Source organism: Bubalus kerabau, chromosome 12 (assembly GCF_029407905.1).
Source record: "Bubalus kerabau isolate K-KA32 ecotype Philippines breed swamp buffalo chromosome 12, PCC_UOA_SB_1v2, whole genome shotgun sequence".
NCBI lineage: Eukaryota > Metazoa > Chordata > Mammalia > Artiodactyla > Bovidae > Bubalus > Bubalus kerabau.
In genome coordinates, this window is record NC_073635.1 from 75,406,635 (window position 1) to 75,425,375 (window position 18,741).

Genomic DNA, 18,741 nt, shown 5'->3' on the forward strand with positions numbered 1-18,741 from the left:
GTGATCCAAATCCCAAATTCCCCTCTCCCCTCCCTCCCCACACCGTAGTATTTTAACCAGAGATCTTTGAGTGGGAAAATGGATCATAATGTTAAAGGAAATAGTGACACAAAACAGCAACTTCACACTGTCTTCAAGTAAACAGAAGCCCTGACATAATTGAAAAGTAATATGTAATTCTGGAAATAGTAAAAAAAAAAAAAAAAAAAGTGTGGCAACTTTGTCTCAAATCTTAGAAAATGAGTTTGGCTCTGGAGTCTCTCAAGACACAAAACCTGGGAGACAGGTTTATTGGTGGCCTGCACTCTGATTTGGATAAGAAAGAAAATACTGTAATATATAAATAAAGATAATAAATCCTTTTGCAAAAGCTTGAAATCACTGAGTGAAGGTGGAGGAAAAAAATTATAGAAAAAAATAAACATCTTGTGGTATGTAAATATTGGTTGCTAATGCAAAAAAAGTACCATATAATTTATGCAGTGCAAAAATCTATTGAAAAAATGCCTTTGGAATAGACATGAACTCATGGTAGAATCACAGAGTTGACTCAAAAATTGTTAAGGTTGAGGGCTGTCCACTGGACATTCATTACATTGATAAAACCAAACGATCACTGTGAGTGATATCTGGCTATTTCCTTCAAAATGCAACTAGAGGTGGGAAAAGACAAAAACAAAATGTTTAAGAGTTATAAAGTCCTTCTCCTAAGGCAACACATTTCTAGGTCCACTTTTTCATTTGACTTTTTCATTTGACAAAACCTGGGAGACAGGTTTATTGGTGGCCTGCACTCTGATTTGGATAAGAAAGAAAATACTGTAATATATAAATAAAGATAATAAATCCTTTTGCAAAAGCTTGAAATCACTGAGTGAAGGTGGAGGAAAAAAATTATAGAAAAAAATAAACATCTTGTGATATGTAAATATTGGTTGCTAATGCAAAAAAGTACCATATAATTTATGCAGTGCAAAAATATGATATGAATGATGAATGATATGAAATTTCATTTCATATCACTACTGGAGACACAATTTTAAAAAATGGGTATGTTTATTCTATGGAGGAAGTAGCCCCATTAGACCCCTCAGTGGGGCTGAACTTAATGCCAAACAACCTGTAGATCCACTAGAGTTCTGATCATTCTGATTACGTTTTACTAATTCAAAGCCTGGAGATAAATACAGGGTGACAAAGAGGCTGGGAAATCTATTAATACTGTCTGCCCAAAGGTTTCTCATTTGTACACATAATATAAGCACAACAAACTTGGATGTTAATATCAGGTTGTAATCCCCATGTTTTAAAAACTGTGCTTAACAAGTATTGAAAATAAGGAGTAGGAAACGGAGAAAGTGTAACACTATGTAGCCATTAAACGGAATGAGACAACTATATGAATTGATATAATCTGAGATATAATATTAGCTGAAAAAAAGGAAAGAATAGCTATCATCTATTATTAAAACCAGGAAGACCACATGTTCACAAGTTATTCCTGATGCACAGAATTGTCAACAATACAGTCAACAGTGGTGCTGGAGCTCCACCTGGGGAGGAGCTGTGTGATGATAGGAGTGAAGGGTGATTTACTTTCTGTTCATAAATTCTTAAAAAGTATTTTTAAAAGATTTTAAATTTTGTAACAGTATATGTATCCTTTGTTTCAAAGCTTATTATTAAAAATACCTTATAATCATTTGCAGCAGCAGTCCCCAACCTTTTTGGCACTGAGGACCCAGTTATGAACTTGTCTTCCATGAGGAAGACAAGTTGTCAACAGACAACTTGTTTCAAAACTTATTATTAAAAATACCTTATAATCATTTGCAGCAGCAGTCCCCAACCTTTTTGGCACTGAGGACCCAGTTATGAACTTGTCTTCCATGAGGAAGACAAGTTGTCAACAGACAGGACAGGGGTGGGAGGGGAGGAAGTTCAGGTGTAATGTGAGTGATGGGGGGAGCAGCAGATGAAGCTTTGTTCACCAGCCCACCAGCAGATGAAGCTTTGTTCACCAGCCCACCACTCACCTCCTGTTGTGTGGCTCAGTTCCTAACAGCCCATGGAGTGGTACAAGTCTGTGGTCCACTGGTTGGGATCCATGATTTAGAGTCTCTGAAACTACTTAAATAACTATGGGGATATTTGTTTTATTGTTGGGAGGGAAGGCTTCTGACTACAGCCTTTAAAAAAAATCACCCTTTTAATTTTATTTTTTTTTTTAATTGAAGGATAATTGCTTTACAGAATAGTGTTGGTTTCTGCCAAACATCAACATGAATGAGCCTTAGGGATACATATGTTCCCTCCTTCTTGAACCTCCCTCCCACCTCCCTTATCATCCCACACCTCTAGATTGTTACAGAGCCCAGGTTTGAGTTCCCAGAATCATACAGCAAACTCCCACTGTCTATCTATTTTACAATCAGTAATGTAAGTTTCCATGTTACTCTCTCCATACATCCCACCCTCTCCTTCCTCCCCCCATCCCACCAGGTCCATAGGTCTGTTCTCTATGTCTATGTCTCCATTGCTGCCTTGCAAATAATTCCATTAGTACCATCTTTCTAGATTCCATATATACACATTGGTATATGATACTTTTCTCTTTCTGACTTACTTCACTCTGTATAATAGTCTCTAGGTTCATTAGAACTGACTCAAATGTGTTCATTTTTATGGCTGAGTGATATTCCACTGTGTATACATACCACCGCTCCTTTATCCATTCATCTGTCGATGGACATCTAGGTTGCTTCCATGTTCTAGCTATTGCAAATAGTGCTGCTACAACATTAGGGTACATATGTCTTTTTCAATTTTTGTTTCCTCAGAATATATGCCTAGTAGTGGGATTTCTAGGTCATATGGTTGTTTCATTCATAATTTTTAAGTGAATCCCCATACTGTCTTCCATAGTGGCTGCATCAACTTACATTCCCACCAATAGTAAAAGAGGGTTCCCTTTTCTCAATACCCTCTCCAGCATTTAGTGTTTATAGACTTTTTATGATGGCCATTCTGATGAGTGTGAAGTGACATCTCACTGTGGTTTGATTTGCATTTCTCTAAGAATGAGTGATGAAAGGCAATGCCAAAGAATGCTCAAACTACTGCACAGTTGCACTCATCTCACATGCTAGTAAAGTAATGCTCAAAATTCTCCAAGCCAGGCTTCAGCAATACGTGAACCATGACCTTCCAGATGTTCAAGCTGGTTTTAGAAAAAGCAGAGGAACCAGAGATCAAATTTCCAACATCCCTTGAATCGTCAAAAAAGCAAGAGAGTTTCAGAAAAATATCTATTTCTGCTTTATTAACTATGCCAAAGCCTTTGACTGTGTGGATCACAATAAACTGTGGAAAATTCTGAAAGAGAAGGGAATACCAGACCACCTGACCTGCCTCTTGAGAAACCTATATGTAGGTCAGAAAGCAACAGTTAGAACTGGATATGGATCAACAGACTGGTTCCAAATAGGAAAAGGAGTACATCAAGACTGTATACTGTCACCCTGCTTATTTAACTTATATGCAGAGTACATCATGAGAAATGCTGGGCTGGAAGAAGCACAAGCTGGGATCAAGATTGCCGGGAGAAATATCAATAACCTCAGATATGCAGATCAGACCACCCTTATGGCAGAAAGTGAAGAGGAACTAAAAAGCCTCTTGAGGAAAGTGAAAGAGGAGAGTGAAAAAGTTGACTTAAAGCTCAACATTCAGAAAACAAAGATCATGGCATCTGGTCCTATCACTTCATTGGAAATAGATGGGGAAACAGTGGAAGCAGTGTCAGACTTTATTTTTGGGGGCTCCAAAATCACTGCAGATGGTGATTGCAGCCATGAAATTAAAAGACGCTTACTCCTTGGAAGAAAAGTTATGACCAACCTAAATAGCATATTCAAAAGCAGAGATATTACTTTGCCAACAAAGGTCCATCTAGTCAAGGCTATGGTTTTTCCTGTGGTCATGTATGGATGTGAGAATTGGACTGTGAAGAAAGCTGAGCGCCAAAGAATTGATGCTTTTGAACTGTGGTGTTGGAGAAGACTCTTGAGAGTCCCTTGGACTACAAAGAGATCCAACCAGTCCATTCTAAAGGAGATCAGTCCTGGGTGTTCATTGGAAAGACTGATGCTAAAGCTGAAACTCCAATACTTTGGCCACCTCATGCGAAGAGTTGACTCATTGGAAAAGTCTCTGATGCTGGGAGGGATTGGGGACAGGAGGAAAAGGGGATGACAGAGGATGAGATGGCTGGATGGCATCACCAATTTGATGGGCGTGGGTTTGATTGAACTCCGGGAGATGGTGATGGACAGGGAGGCCTGGTGTGCTGCGATTCATGGGGTTTCAAAGAGTTGGACATGACTGAGCGACTGAACTGAACTGAACAATGAGTGATGTTGAGCATCTTTTCCTGTGTTTGTTAACCATCTGTATGTCTTATTTGGATAAATATATGCTTATGTCTTTTCCCCACTTTTTGATTGGGTTGTTTGTTTTTCTGGAACTGATGTGCATGGAAATGTGGTAGTGTTAGCATCTCAGTTGTGTCTGACTCTTTGCAACCCCATGGACTGTAGCCCACTAGGCTCCTCTGTCCAAGGGAGTCTCCAGGCAAGAATACTGAAGTGGGTTGCCATTTCCTACTACAGAAGATCTTCCTGACCCAGAGACTGAACCTGGGTCTTGCACATTGCAGGGTTCTCCCTCATTGCAGGCATATTCTTCACTGATTGAGTCACTAGGGAAACCTTGCATGGGAAGCTTGTATATTTTGGAAATTAATCCTTTGTCAGTTGTTTCATTTGCTATTATTTTTTCCCATTCTTCAGGTTGGAAAAATGATCCCACTTTTATACTGTAAAACACTCTATAGTCCCAAATCATTTAAGCATCTTCTCTCTCATCTGATCCCTGTAATGAGTGTGAAGAAACTGGCAGAGCTGTAATCCCTGCTCTACACACAGGTGAGGACCTGAGGCTCAAAGGCCTCAGGGGACACAAGGCCACATGGATGCTAAATGCCTCCTTCATCGATTTGAACTGGCCCAGGCACCTAGAACTAGGATATTAGGATATTGTAGCTTCTGGGCTGTATTAAATGATTTCATGAATAGACTAAATAACACCTTTGTTACACACCAGGAGCAAAGAAACTTCAAAAAACTTCAACCGGGTCTGCTTCATCACAGAACAGAATGAATGATAGGCATTTATTCTTTGTTTGAGTTGAATTGTGTCCCCTTAAACCTGCCAGTACCTCAGAATGTGACTGCATTTGGAGACAGGCTCTTTAAAGAGGCAAAACATTTCAAATGAAGTCAAACAGGTGGGTCCTGATCTAATAGACTGGAGTTCTTACAAGAAGAGAAGATCAGGACATAGGTACAAACAGAGGGAAGGCCCTGTGATGACACAGAGGGAAGATGGCATCTCCAAGCCAAGGAGAGAGACCTCAGAGGAAACCAATCCTACTGACACCTTGTCCTCAGACGTCCATCCTCCAGGGCTGTGAGAAAATAAATTTCTGTTGTTTAAGTCGTCTACTCTGTGGTACTTTGTATGACAGTCCTAGCAAACTAATGCCCCTTCAGCTTTGTGTTTCTGAAAGGTAATTTCTCTACTATTTCATGGATCATCTAAAGGGTCAATTAGACAGTGATTCAGCTCCCCTGAACTACATATTTTTTAAAAATGTGACTTGGAAGCACCTTTTATCAGCTGTTGAGTTTTCTTTTCAGATGAATGAATTCTGTTCTATCAGAGTGAAAATTTTGTTGACTTAGGCTAATGCTCCTGCTGTTATAGCTCTGAACAAATGCATGGGTATCTGATGTTTGCACATCCAAAAACCTGATAATCTGACAGCTTACCTAAGAGTATGCAGAGTACGCAGAAATAATGTCACGAAGATGTTCAACTGGGATGAGGATCAAGAAATGCATTTTTTTTCCTGTAGAGGTGACCTGACCCAGTGGCAGGACTGCAACTCAAGAGTGAGGTCCTGCCACTCTGTGAACTTGGATGATGGCCCCATCTTGGCTACCACGTGAAAGAAGCAGTGTTCTCAGAATTGACACAGAACACAGTACCTAGGGTGACCCTCAGCCTCCCACAGAAATTACCCCTCTGTGCTCCCTGGACCAGCTTTGTGACCTTAGGTGAGCCCTGGACCCACTGTCCCCATCCATGATATGGATAAAAATGGACCATCATGAGATTACGTGAAATCATACATGTGAGAACAATGTAAAATAAATTGAGAACTACACAAATGTAACTTACCCTGAATATTGTTAGAGTAGCTGCAGGATTACTAGACCAGGAAGCACAAGATTTCTAATTCTATGACCCATGTCTGTTTTTATATGTACGTTACACTTGATTTAAAACATTTACTGAAAGAAAATATTTCTAATTCTGTATCTGCTGCAAACTAACTTAACACCAATTATATACATAGGGCCACCTTCCTTCTAACGGGCCTGTTTCATCACCTGTAAAATGAGGTTGTTGAAACCTATTATCTTATGTTATCTGGGCCTATCAGAAGTTCTGTGATCTACTTCTCATTACTCAATGTCTTGATAATACATAATGATAACACAGTGTTTAAATGAAGACTTTGACATAGGTGGATACATCTCTTTCTGATGTGAAATGCCTAAGGTGGAAAGACCAAAAGATTTTGGCAGATCCCTGGTTGTTTTGTGATTTTGTCACACAGAAAATGACAAATGCTTCTCAAGTCTTCAATGACTGGCAGACACTCAAATTAATGAAAGTGCTCTGTGAATTTCAGGCATTAAAAAAATATATAGGGTGATATATGGCTCAGATGGTAAAGAATTTGTCCTCAGTGTGGGAGACTGGAGTTCGATCCCTGGGTTGGGAAGATTCCCCAGAGAAGGGAATGGCAACCCCCTCCAATGTTCTTGCTTGGAAAATTCCACGGACAGAGGAGACTGGCAAGCTACAGACAATGGTGTTGCAGAGTCAAACATGACTTGACGACTAACACACACACTTTACGCTGCTGCTGCTAAGTTGCTTCAGTCGTGTCCGACTCTGTGCGACCCCATAGACGGCAGCCCACCAAGCTCCACCATCCGTGAGATTCTCCAGGCAAGAATACTGGAGTGGGTTGCCATTTCCTTCTCCAATGCATGAAAGTGAAAAGTGAAAGTGAAATCGCTCAGTCGAGCCCGACTCTTAGCAAAGCCATGGATTGCAGCCTACCAGGCTCCTCCATCCATGGGATTTTCCAGGCAAGAGTTCTTGAGTGGGTTGCCATTGCCTTGTCCGCACACACTCTATACTTGCATACAATATAAGTACTTTGGAAATATTCAGAACACAGACTTCCTTGTCTCTAAACTTAAGTATGAACTCTAACTCTGCCATCTCTTCAGCCAGCTCTGCAACCCAGGAAGTCTCCTACACTATGAGCAGTGGATGGTACTGCTCTGCATTTCCTCATTTCTAAGAAGGGCTGAGACGAGACAGTGATGAACTAAGGCCACATTTTAGATAAATCTTTCATATACTAGTACTTAAGATACTGGGGCATGTTTTCTTTTTTTTTATTTTTTAATTTTATTTTATTTTTAAACTTTACATAATTGTATTAGTTTTGCCAAATATCAAAATGAATCCGCCACAGGTATACATGTGTTCCCCATCCTGAACCCTCCTCCCTCCTCCCTCCCCATACCATCCCTCTGGGTCGTCCCAGTGCACTAGCCCCAAGCATCCAGTATCATGCATTGAACCTGTTTTCTTTAAGACATTTAAAATATTACACTAGTAATCTTATTCTACTTACAAGAGAAAATCTGGGAAATGCACAAAAGTATGAAGAATAGAAAATATACCCATAATTTAATACTCAGAGATAAATTTTCTATGGGGAAGCCTCACCATAGGCAGCTGGAAGCTTCATCCCACCCTAAAGCACACATGTCAAAGGTTAAGAACACCTGGCCTTCCTTCCGTTCATCTTCCCATCAACCCTATTCCCACTCCCACCTTCCAGAAAAACTTACAGATGGCTGAATGACAATGGCTAAGTCTCCTAAACTAGACCTCAGTTACCATCTCACTTTTGTTTGGAAGATGTCACGTGACCTGAATGTTACCCATCGAGCCCCTTCCTCACACCATGCACAGAGCTTAGTGCTTCACACACCTCATCTCTGAGAAAGTGCTCTGTAAACCTTCAAGCACAATTTAGACTACAGTGTGATAGTATTGTGAGTTCTTGATTTTTCCTGATGACAATTTCATTTTCTAGAAGGTAGAGATATCCTGGGGGTGGTGAGTGGCAAATACACCTAAGTCCAAACAACAAAGAATTAGGGAGAAGCTGACAGTTTCATGTAGAAGTTTTCTTCACAGATTAGAAAACAGAAGAGACCTACACCTTTCCCTGGAAGATCTTCCTAGAATCAAAATATTTCAAAAATTATCCCCTGAACTCTCAAATTTCCTGGATACTCCTTGGCAGAACTTGCCTCACAAATATGCTGAGCACCAATCAGAATGAATGTAAAGGGTCTGAAAAATGAGAGTGTTCTGTGCTCTATAAGAATCTGAACCCAGAGTCCCGAAGTGTGGAAGTCCGATCTGAAATCTCTATCACAGGCACATGTGTGTACACACAGAAGGGTGCACATATGGTGGACCCACCCCCACCACTGCTGCAGATTCTCAGCAGACCTGCCCTTAACCCGCCATGTTTTGTTAAGACCTAGTCATGAAGCTTAGTCTCTGGAGGCTTTTTAGGCCACAGAGTGCTTGTTATCAGATCCCATATAGAGATCTTGTGAGAGAACCCAGAGCCAGATTTTAATAACAACTCCCTGTCCTGTTTTTCTCTTTCAGGGAGGACAGCTACTTCGTCCTTGCCCAGTTGTTGCATCATTTTGTAACATAGACTGTTTCTGTTCTGCAGCAAGTCATTTGGCTGACCAGTTTCTTTCAATCTCCCTGAATCCAAAACCTGTAAACAGCAAAAAGAAACCCATTAGTACATAATGTCTCCGAGTAACATATTATAACTCAGACAATATTTCAAAAAGTGGCAGGATAGAGAAACAGAGAGAATCTATTTGGGTGGTAGGGCTGGCTGATGTTTTAATAGTTCGATTAATTTGTTTTACTAGGCAGACAAAGGCCTAATCTGACCTTCTAATATTATAATGTTATAGGAAAGAAAGAAAATATCAGCTTTAGACTATGAATACTAGTACTCAGTCCATTCCATAGGAGATCAGTCCTGGGTGTTCTTTGGAAGGATTGATGCTAAAGCTGAAACTCCACTATTTTGGCCACCTCATGCGAAGAGTTGACTCATTGGAAAAGACTCTGATGCTGGAGGGATTGGGGGCAGGAGGAGAAGGGGACAACAGAGAATGAAATGGATGGATGGCATCACTGACTCTATGGACATGACTTTGAGTGAACTCCAGAAGTTGGTGATGGACAGGGAGGCCTGGCGTGCTGTGATTCATGGGGTCACAAAGAGTCGGACCATTCAGGTATGACCGAAATCAAATCCCTTATGATTATACAGTGGAAGTGAGAAATAGATTTAAAGGCCTAGATCTGATAGAGTGCCTGATGAACTATGGAATGAAGTTCATGACACTGTACAGGAGACAGGGATCAAGACCATTCCCATGGAAAAGAAATGCAAAAAAGCAAAATGGTTGTCTGGGGAGGCCTTACAAATAGCTGTGAAAAGAAGAGAAGCAAAAAGCAAAGGAGAAAAGGAAAGATATACCCATCTGAATGCAGAGTTCCAAAGAATAGCAAGAAGAGATAATAAAGCCTTCTTCAGTGATCAATGCAAAGAAATAGAGGAAAACAACAGAATGGGAAAGATTAGGGATCTCTTCAAGAAAATCAGAGATATCAAGGGAACATTTCATGCAAAGATGGGCTCGATAAAGGACAGAAATGGTATGGACCTAACAGAAGCAGAAGATATTAAGAAGAGGTGGCCAGAATACACAGAAGAACTGTACAAAAAAGATCTTCACAACCCAGATAATCACAATGGTGTCATCACTGACCTAGAGCCAGACATCCTGGAATGTGAAGTCAAGTGGGCCTTAGAAAGCATCACTACGAACAGAGCTAGTGGAGGTGATGGAATTCCAGTACAGCTATTCCAAATCCTGAAAGATGATGCCATGAAAGTGCTACACTCAATATGCCAGCAAATTTGGAAAACTCAGCAGTGGCCACAGGACTGGAAAAGGTCAGTTTTCATTCCAATCCCAAAGAAAGGCAATGCCAAAGAATGCTCAAACTACCGCACAATTGCACTCATCTCACACGCTAGTAAAGTAATGCTCAAAATTCTCCAAGCCAGGCTTCAGCAATATGTGAACCATGAACTTCCTGATGCTCAAGCTGGTTTTAGAAAAAGCAGAGGAACCAGAGATCAAATTGCCAACATCTGCTGGATCATGGAAATAGCAAGAGAGTTCCAGAAAAGCATCTATTTCTGCTTTATTGACTATGCCAAAGCCTTTGACTGTGTGGATCACAATAAACTGTGGAAAATTCTGAAAGAGATGGGAATATCAGACCACCTGATCTGCCTCTTGAGACATTTGTATGCAGGTCAGGAAGCAACAGTTAGAACTGGACATGGAAGAACAGACTGGTTCCAAGTAGGAAAAAGTGTTCGTCAAGGCTGTATATTATCACCCTTCTTATTTAACTTATATGCACAGTACATCATGAGAAAAGCTGGGCTGGAAGAAACACAAGCTGGAATCAAGTTTGCTGGGAGAAATATCAAGAACCGCACATATGCAGATGACACCACCCTTATGGCAGAAAGTGAAGAGGAACTAAAAAGCCTCTTGATGAAAGTGAAAGTGGAGAGGAAAAAAGTTGGCTTAAAGCTCAACATTCAGAAAATGAAGATCATGGCATCCAGTCCCATCACTTCATGGGAAATAGACGGGGAAACAGTGGAAACAGTGTCAAACTTTATTTTTCTGGGTTTCAAATCACTACAGATGGTGACTGCAGCCATGAAATTAAAAGACGTTTAGTCCTTGGAAGGAAAGTTATGACCAACCTAGATAGCATATTCAAAAGCAGAGACATTACTTTGCCAACAAAGGTTCGTCTAGTCAAGGCTATGGTTTTTCAAGTGGTCATGTATGGATGTGAGAGTTGGACTGTGAAGAAGGCTGAGCGCCAAAGAATTGACGCTTTTGAACTGTGGTGTCGGAGAAGACTCTTGAGAGTCCCTTGGACTGCAAGGAGATCCAACCAGTGCATTCTGAAGGAGATCAGCCCTGGGATTTCTTTGGAAGGAATGATGCTAAACCTGAAACTCCAGTATTTTGGCCACCTCACGTGAAGGGTTGACTCATTGGAAAAGACTCTGATGCTGGGAGGCATTGGGGGCAAGAGGAGAAGGGGATGACAGAGGATCAGACGGCTGCTTGGCATCACTGACTCGATGGACGTGAGTCTGAGTGAACTCCAGGGGTTGGTGATGGACAGGGAGGCCTGGCGTGCTGTGATTCATGGGGTCGCAAAGCGTTGGACACGACTGAGTGACTGATCTGATCTGATCTGATCTGAAAGAGTCGGACATGACTGAGCAACTGAACTGAACTAGTACTCTATAGCATCTTATTTTATGTTCAGGGCATTCGGGGTTGTTATCATTAGCACTTTTAGCACTCAGACTTTGAGCTTTGAGGCAATTTATATAGATACACATAGTTGGCAAATATCTTCATTCAAGAAAATTAAACTCCATTTACCTAAAAAGTAGGTTGGTGTCATACAAACCAAAGAGCAGTGCCCTGACAACAAATTAATGTTGGATTTGAGAATCTGAGCAGTATTTGGGGAAAAAAGCAAAGGCTTCCCAGGATTTCTTAAGGATCCTGGATTATGCCAGCTTCTAAGAGGAACAGAATCCTTGTCCAAGGGACTGAGATGCTTCTTGAAGCTGGATGTGGTTGTGGTTTATTCTTCTAAGAGTGAAAAGCTGGCAAAAGGAGCTGGTACATAAGTAGCTTTGGGAAAACTGCTCTGCACAGAAGGAATCTCTAGAAATCCACTTCTCTCTTTGGATAAGACTAAAGAAGCAAGTAAGAAATTGAGCTCCAAATTCCAGTGATCATGGCCTACAGAGCACATGTGGCCAGCCCAACCTGAACTGCCTAGGACCGGAATCTGTTTCTACAAGTTATCTTTCTTTCCTTGTTTCTCTCTCTCTTTTTTTTTTTTTTTTCAGCTGCTTTCCTTTCACCCCTTTTATTGCTAATTAATAAGTCTGCTAAATGCAAACTGAAAGGGAGAGGAAGGGGTCCTTCACTCTGCCTTTCTACTTATTAGTGACTTTGGTTAATGGTTCTGGATGGGGGAAAAGTGTCTGAAACAATTGGCCCAAGTGATACAATTATAAAAACAGTTCTGATGTTCAGTAGTATTTAATTCTTCATTTAGATCATATTAGAAATGAATGCATATTAAGAGAATATGCTGGATGGGCTTCCCTGGTGGCTCAGTGATAAAAGAATCTGCCTACTAATGCAGGAGTCTTGTGTTCCATCCCTGGTCCAGAAACCTAGCACATGTCACAGAGCAACTAAGCCCATGTGCCCGTAATTATAGCACGTGTAATCTACAGCCCAGGAGCCTCAGCTATTGAACCTACATACCTAGAGCCCATGCTTCACAACAAGAGAGCCCATGCAATGAGAAGTCTGCACATGGCAATGAAGAGTAGCCCCTACTCGCTGCAACTAGAGAAAAGTCTGTGTAGCAAAGAAGACCCAGCACAGCCTAAAATAAATAAATAAATAAATGCAACCTAGATGTCCACTGACAGATGAATGGATAAAGAAGTTGTAGTACATAAAATTACTCTGCCATAAAAAGGAATGCATTTGAGTCAGTTCTAATCAGGTGGATGAACCTAGAACCTATTATACAGAGTGAAATGAGTCAGAAAGAGAAAGATAAACACCATATTCTAACACATATATATATGGAATCTAGAAAAATGGTACTGAAGAATTTATTTACAGGGCAACAATGGAGAAACAGACATAGATAATAGACTTATGGACATGGGGAGAGGGGAACAGAGGGTGAAATGTATGGAAAGGGTAACATGGAAACATATTACCACATGTTAAATAAATAGCCAACGGGAATTTGCTGTATGACTCAGGAAACTCAACAGGGACTCTGTACCAACCTAGTGGAGTGGATGGGCAGGGAGTTGGGAGGGAGGTTCAAAAGGAGGGAATATATGTATACCTGTGGCTGATTCATGTTGAGGTTTGACAGAAAACAGCAAAAGTCTGTAAAGCAATTATCCTTCAATAAAAACTAATTTAAAGAAAAAGTTTTTTTTTTGTTTGTTTTTGTTGTTGTGTGTGTGTTTTTTTTTTTTTTTTTTTAAGAACAGAATATGCAGGAACTCTAAGCAACACACAGGTTGTTTTTCAACATATAGGTACTACAGTAAATCTAATCCTTTGCATTTAATTGGAAACATTTATTAGTCTCATAAATGCCATTTTCTTGTTAATCATTTGTTTACTACTGTGAATCACTGCTAAGGGCAGCTTTCTCAAAAGAATCCAAGAATAATCGAATCTGTTTCATCCACTTAATGGGCTTCCAAGGTAACTCAGTGGGTAAAGAATCTGCCTGCAATGAAGGAGACATAAGAGACACAGGCTCTATCCTTGGGTTGGGAGGAACCCCTGGAGAAGGACATGACAATCCATTCTAGTATTCTTGCCTGGAAAATCATATGGACAGTGGAGTCTGGTGGACTACAGTCCATGGGATCTTAAAGAGTCAGATATGACTGAGCAACTTTCACTTTCACATCTGCATAATAATTTAAATATTTGGTGAAAGTTGCTCAGTCATGTCTGACTCTTTATGACCCCATGGGACTATAGTCCACCAGCTCCTCTGTCCATGGAATTCTCCAGGTAAGAATACTGGAGTGGGTAGCCATCTCCTTCTCCAGGGGATCTTCCTGACCCAGGGATTAAACTCAGGTCTCCTGCATTGCAGGTGGAATCTTTACCATCTGAGCCATCAGGGAAGCCCTGTAACTTGGCATGTCAATTTAGATGTCTCAAATGTGCAATTCTACTTAAGCATAGCATAACAGAACGTAACATAACCACTACTTCAACATCACCACGTTGAAGAAGAAAAACTGCAGTTTTAAAACACTGGTGTCCACACATCTATGTCAATTAATCTATGAAACAGTACACAAGAACTGGAGAAAAGACAGTTTCTATGGTAAATAGTACTGGGAAAGCTGAACACCTGAAAATATATGAAATTAGACACTCCCTCACATCATGCACAAAAGTAAAATCAAAATGGCTTCAAGATCTAAAATAAGGCTGGGAACTACAAAACTAAATGAAAATACAGGCAAAAGACTCTTTGACATAAATCACAGCTATATATATATATGTATATATATTAGTCTCCCAAAGCAAAAGAAATAAAAGCAAAAACAAATGGAACCTAATCAAACTTAAAAGCCAAGGCTCACATAGGGGCTACAAGAGCTGAGATGGGACACAGACTGAAGAAAGGCCAGAAATAGAATTTTACCAACTTAGCCTTTACATTTACTGGTTTGGTCAAAGACTTTAGATACTTCAGAACAAATAAACATAAAGCAAATACAAATTCTCATTGTGTACAGGAAAATAGGTATAATTTTGGATTTTTAACATCCCTTATAAGAAAAAGCTCCTACAATCTCCCGTTAGGTCCCCAACTCTTCTCGTAACCCAAGATAAACTATTAACTAAACCATATATTCAAGTTGGTATGATAACAATCCCCAAACCCTAGGATCTTTCCAGGAACCCCAACCCTGAACAGCTTATCAAGCTCTAGTAGGTTAAGTAAAAATACATTATGTCGGATGAGTAAGTCAGTTACATAAGCTCAATGAAGATGTGTTTATGAAGCCTGTTTATGTGCAGATATTCCAGACATTATGTCCTAGACATATTCCATATTATGGAATTCCATAATATGGACATTCCATATTATGTCCTAGACATAAAAATGAAATGGACCCACTGCAAGATAATTTGATCCATTTTCACTGGCAGGATGTCATCAACGATAAAAAAGAATGCAGGGAGAGGTGGGTGAGTGCACCAAGAGGTGGTGGTGCCCAGGAGAGGATGGAGGAGAAGCCTGATAAGAAAGATGCTGGGAAATGATGAAAACAGAGAGAGATCCCATTGCACAACATGTAGAGAGGGGAGGGGAAGGTATGAGTTTCAGATCTGTCTCTGGTTGCCAGGTGATGTCCAACAGCTGTCCAACCCTGGTAAAATGGGTGCCTGTGATTTTCAGTGACTGGACAATGTGGCGAGTATTAACTCAAAATCCTGTCTTAGGTCTTGAAACAATAAATCATTCTTCTCACTGGGGAAGGATAAAGGCTGGATCAGGGAGACCTCTGCAGCTACTCTCCCAAAGCCGCTGCCTTTGCACACAAGTGCCACATCCCCATAAAGTATTTATTCTCCCCAGCTGTACTTTCTACCTCAGTGTTAGTAATATTTCCTCTGAAAACTTGAATGAAATCTCTCAGTGTGTTTTAGAAGGAGCTTTTCTCTTTTCAAATGTTCTAATTAGGAGAAGGCAATGGCACCCCACTCCAGTACTCTTGCCTGGAAAATCCCATGGTCGGAGGAGCCTGGTGGGCTGCAGTCCATGGGGTCGCAAAGAGTCAGACATGACTGAGCGATTTCACTTTCACTTTTCACTTTCATGCCTTGGAGAAGGAAATGGCAACCCACTCCAGTGTGCTTTCCTGGAGAATCCCAGGGACGGGGGAGCCTGGTGGGCTGCCGTCTATGGGGTCACACAGAGTCAGACACTACTGAAGTGACTTAGCAGTAGCAGGTTTATAAAAGAAAAGTTCCACGAAGGTGAAAAGTAGAATCTAAGTAAAACTCTAGTTAGGTATGAGCTGTCTTATGCTTTTCAGGTGGGGATGTTACAACCATTTCTGGTTTTCACTTCTGTGGGAAAAATTCTAAGAAGAAGTTTGAGATGATGAAGAAATAAAAAATATAAAACCGTAAGATGGCCTATAAACAGAAGAGGTGGGATATGAGTTTCTCAGCTCTGCTTTTGTTTCTTCATCATTCATTCCCAGAGAATTTTCTGAGGACAGTGAAAGTGTTGACCACAGACAACAACATTGTTAGAGGAACTGCAGATTATCACATGCTTCCTTTGTTCACACCAACAGGAGGATCCGGGTGATATGAAGGCGGCAGTGTGCAGGGACTGGAGGCAAGAGCTGGGCTGTTGGCTGCAGAGAAAGCAAGTCACAAGCACCCAGCTACTCTAAAAAACTACAGGAAGAACTCTGTACTGTAGAGACAGTGGTGAGTCTTAGGATAAAGAACATTTCTAATTTGTCTGTCTTGCTCCACTGTTTTGTGGCAACAGAGAAAGTAAGGAAGATTATATTAACTGTCATTATGACTCCATAATGTTTAATAAACTTAATATTGAAAGAACTTCTTTGTGAAATAAAATTCTAAGCCTGACATATGAATGGTGCTTAATGAACCAAAGCGGGGTAAATCCCTTTGGAGAGACAACACATAAACAAAGCTATTAATTAGGTTACAATTGTTTCCCAACAAGCCCTTTCTCTTATTTACTTACAGTGAACAAAACCATATCCATCTAATCATTTCAAGATTTTTGATAAAAGTGACAATTTGGAAAATATATAGATGTCTAAGTTTGAGATTAATTATCCTCTATCCCTATGATGAAATTTTAGGCAGCTTTAAGAACTGAGCTGTGGAAAATTAATAAATGACATGGGGAATTTTAAGAATACATAAAAATTTTGGTAATGAAATATTCTGTTTTGCAGAATAAAATAAATTATTAAACTGGCTCTAATGTTATCCAAATGATTTTATAGCACTAAATAACTGCTACTTTCTGGTAGTGGGCATTTTGTAATCTTCCCTTTATGAGATTTTCTTTTATTTTCATATTTTTACCTTGCACATTTATTGCCATTTTATAACAAAAATATATTTTTATGGATTAGATTCAATTAAAAATATAATTAAAAAAACACACTTCTTTGTGCAAAAGTATTCATGTGCAACAAAATGTAATTATTACACTTAATCACTTGCAATGTTAGGACTTTATGGTGACAACACCACTGGTTATGCTCTTCGTCAGCATTTGTCACTTCCCCAGCTACTCCTTGAGGCCAGTCACCTGCCCTCTGGAGCATTAGGCTTTGAAGCAGATTGATTCATCTTTATGTTCACCTTAAAGCTTTCAGAATAGACAGTCACCTGTTTTCCAGAAAGGAAAGAGGTACAGTCATCCCTCAGTGTGGGTGCAGTTCCAGAACACCAGAATGAAGTGAACACGGCAGTAAAGTGAGTCATATGAACGTTCTGATTTCCCAGAACATGCAGAATTTATGTTTACATGACACTGGCCTATCAAGTGTGCAATAGCACTAGGTCTGAGAAAACAATGTACAGACCTTAACCTAAAAACAATGCAATGGTTTAAAAAAAACAACACTAACCAACAGAGAAGACTTCAGCAAGTCATAACAGTAACATTGATGTTACAGATCACCAGAGCAACTATAACGATTGTGAAAAACTTTGACATGTAGTGAGAATTACCAAAACGTGAGACAGAGACATGGAATGATCAAATACTGTTTGAAAAATGGTTCCTATAGACTTGTTCAATGCAGAATTATGATAAGTTCTCAATTTATAAAAATGCAGTATCAGGGAAGTGCAATAAAACACGGTATGTCTATTTCTAAAGCAAGAAATATAAGTTTCAAATTGGGTAAGGAGTACGTCAAGGCTGTATATTGTCACTCTGCTTATTTAACGTATATGCAGAGTACGTCATGCGAAATGTCAGGCTGGATGAAGCTCAATCTGGAATCAAGATTGCCAGTAGAAATATCAATAACGTCAGATGCAGATGACACCACCCTCATGGAAGAAAGCAAAGAGGAACTAAAGAGCCTCTTGAAGGTGAAAGAGGAGAGTGAAAAAGACTGGCTTAAAACTTAACATTCAAAAGATGAAGATCATGACACCTGGTCCCATCACTTCATGACAAACAGATGGGGAAACAATGGAAACAGTGACAGACTTTTGTTTCTTGGTTTCCAAAATCACTGTCGACAGTGACTGCAGCCATGAATTAAAAAGATGCTTGCTCCTTGGAAGAAAAGCTATGACAAACCAAGACAGCATATTAAAAAGCTGAGACATTACTTTGCCGACAAAGGTCAGTCTAGTCAAAGCTATGTGGTTTTTCCAGTAGTCATGTATGGATGTGACAGTTGAACCATAAAGAAGGCTGAATGCCAAAGAATTGATGCTTTCAAACTGTGGTGCTGGAGAAGACTCTTGAGAATCCCTTGGGCTGAAAGAATATCAAACTAGTCAATCATAAAGGAAATCAACCCTGAATATCCACTGGAAGGACTGATGCTAAAGCTGAAGCTTCATTATTTTGGCCACCTGATGTGAAGAGATGACTCACTGGAAAAGATTCTGATGTTGGGAAAGATTGAAGGCAAGAGGATAAGGGAATGACAGGGGATGAGATGGTTGGATGGCATCAGGTACTCAACAGACA

General features: G+C 40.1%; 1 protein-coding gene across 1 annotated transcript in view; it reads right to left on the reverse strand.

The window, feature by feature from the left end:
• Window positions 1–537: 537 nt before the first annotated feature.
• The window catches only part of LOC129624671 (ATP-binding cassette sub-family C member 4-like), a 169,240-nt gene continuing 151,036 nt past the window's right edge, over window positions 538–18,741 (reverse strand). Inside the window, 2 exon segments of the mRNA XM_055542835.1 lie at window positions 538–655; window positions 8,886–9,019. Of these exon segments, the coding sequence (XP_055398810.1) occupies window positions 538–655; window positions 8,886–9,019 (252 nt within the window).